Source organism: Berghia stephanieae, chromosome 15 (genome assembly GCF_034508935.2).
Source record: "Berghia stephanieae isolate SIO BIC M18660-M18661 chromosome 15, UCSD_Bste_1.3, whole genome shotgun sequence".
Taxonomy (NCBI): domain Eukaryota; kingdom Metazoa; phylum Mollusca; class Gastropoda; order Nudibranchia; family Aeolidiidae; genus Berghia; species Berghia stephanieae.
The window spans coordinates 10,167,156-10,169,655 of NC_088374.1; the positions used below are offsets into that span (position 1 = coordinate 10,167,156).

The window sequence follows — 2,500 nt, forward strand, 5'->3', positions numbered from 1 at the left end:
CCAGAGTCCCCTCCACCTCCTTTCGAAGCAGTGGTCGGAGAGGATGACGATGGGCCTGAACCAACAACAACAACTACTTCATCACCGCAGAGACAACAAAGCACCACCACCACCACCTATGGCAGACACCAAGATCATGAGATTATTTTCTCCACGGAAATAACAACAAAAACAATAACCAAAAATGGTGATGATGGGGAGGATGAGAAGGAGACGAGGGCCTCAGCAACACCCGCAATAGTCAATGCTGCTGAAGTTGTCGGAGACGTCGTTGAAGAGGCTCAAGCCGCAGATGAAGATGAGATGGTATGTAGTCAGTCAATCTCTTCTAATTCTCTTGAGCCTAGAAAAATATGATTGTTGAATTGAATGGAATTTTGTCATTTTTTATCGAGCATTTCCACAGATTGTACCACACTCAGTGTGCTTCTAAATGCTTTGTTTATTCCCCCCACCAGGGTAGATAGAACCATATTTCTATTGCATACAGTACAAATCCCCTGTATGGCCCATGGCATCATTTTTGTACACGCTCTCTAGCAATACCTCAAGCCACAGGTACTGTTTCAAGTTTAAAAAAAGGTCTCTAAACGAATGACTCGTACTGTATGGAAGAGATTCTTGGTTCTATTTAGCTTTGTGAAAATGTAGAAATGCAAAATACGGAAATATGATTTAAAATTTAATAAAAATATCTTTGATTTTGTTGAAACATTTGAAAATTTTATTTTTATATAATTTAATGTGAATCAATTATATATAGTAAGATATTTTTAAAGCAAGTTTGTTTTTTCCGTTTGTTTTTGTTTGTTTTTTTTATGAATTGTGACATCATTATTTTCCACCTTTTGTATATATTTAATTTTTAAATATTTTTTGTTTGTTATGTTCTTTGTTGAGTGGGATAACTTTCATGATTTTGTACTTTGTCAACAAAGAGACAAATATTTAGAAGTTTATCCCTTAATCAAAATCGTGCCTTGCTTAGACTTGCCACATAAACCCAATAAAACATCTTTTTGAATTAAAAAAAATATATATTTAATGGTTAAGTTTGGTCAACTTAGCATTTTTTCCACCCTTTTTTAAATGTCTTTTTTTTTTTTGTTAGTCGGAAATTAGTTGAATTGTCTTAGTCCATTCATCCATGATCTCTCATTCCAAATTGAACCACAAATCCTGAATCAGAAAAGTATTTTAGTTTAGTTTATTATTCATACATATTTTTGAAAAATAAAAATATAAGCTGGCGTCTAAGGGGATCAAACTCCAATTCGTGAGACTGGTAATTTCGGATGGGGGGGGGGGGGGGAATTGTTTGTAATTATTTTTTTCTTTACATATTTATATATTAGCACGGGAAAACATATTTATATATTAGCATGGGGGCAAGTTTGCTTTACTTTGGGACAGCCCCTTTTTAAAAAATTACTTTTTACAGTTTCTTAGTTGATTTCCATGTTATTCTTCGATCACACCCACCCTTGTCCCCTTTTGAAAATAAATTTTTAAAGTTCTGATATTGCGTCATAAGCGGGTAGTACTAGTTTATTTATAGATTTCCTCAATCAGATCCTAATACACAGCTTGCGTTGTTGGAGAAAAAAAAAAAAGAAGAAAAAAATGCTAAATTTGAAATTTTGGATGGGTGCACATGTTAAAAATATAATTTTTGGCCAAAATTATGAGAAAATGTGCAGAAATATTGGGGAAAATATGATTAATCTTTTCAAATGGTTGATGTTGGTTGGCAAGTGCATTGTGTGAATTTATTTGGCTTTAAAGTTTTGATAAGAGTTAAATGATAGAATGAGACTGAAACAATTATTTTTTTGAATTTTTATTTAAAAATTTTTTTTTAAACCTCATGAATTTGAGACATCCAATATTTGTCGTCACTTTGCCAGTTTAGTTTTATCTTCATCTTATACATACAATATTAAACAAAGGCATTGGGATATTGACCTTTTTTGTATTAGCTTTGGGGAGAGAGTCAGAAAAAAATCTATAAACTGTCATTTGATTGATTTAATTGATGTTAGTCCCTCTACCTGTGATGGGAATGCTTTGACGGTCATCTGTCGAAAATACTGCAGGGATATCAACTATCACCACAATTACATATTCTTGGCAGCTTCTAATGGTGCTCATACTACTATGTTTTGACGATCTACCCAATCAGCAAATTCTTTGCAAGCCACCATTTTCCATGTTTTCATAAGAGGACCTCATTTTCCTGACTGAGATGGTCATAGATGAGACATGAGAGATGATTTTTGCAGTGAGGCAAGGGGCTCACTCTCTCTCCATCTAGATTTGTCCTTCAACTTTCTTCATTCGTGTCAGGCTTGTCCATCCTTTACATTCTCCATCCAGTGTTTTGTGCCGTTCTGTCCTTGTGCCTCTCTACACTACAACATCCCTTGCACAGACCTGCCCAGTACTACGAAGCATTCGTTCAATTATGAAATTTTGCCTCCAATTTCACAACTTGATGAGT

General features: G+C 34.4%; 1 protein-coding gene across 4 annotated transcripts in view; it reads left to right on the forward strand.

The window, feature by feature from the left end:
• The window catches only part of LOC144960449 (uncharacterized), a 31,266-nt gene that overhangs the window by 17,884 nt on the left and 10,882 nt on the right, over positions 1 to 2,500 (forward strand). For 3 of the 4 annotated variants that reach the window (XM_078893539.1, XM_078893538.1, XM_078893540.1), the window contains one exon: positions 1 to 306. This exon is cut by the window's left edge and continues 6 nt beyond it. In XM_078893539.1, the coding sequence (XP_078749665.1) occupies positions 1 to 306 (306 nt within the window). The other variant, XM_078893537.1, reaches the window with a different exon arrangement.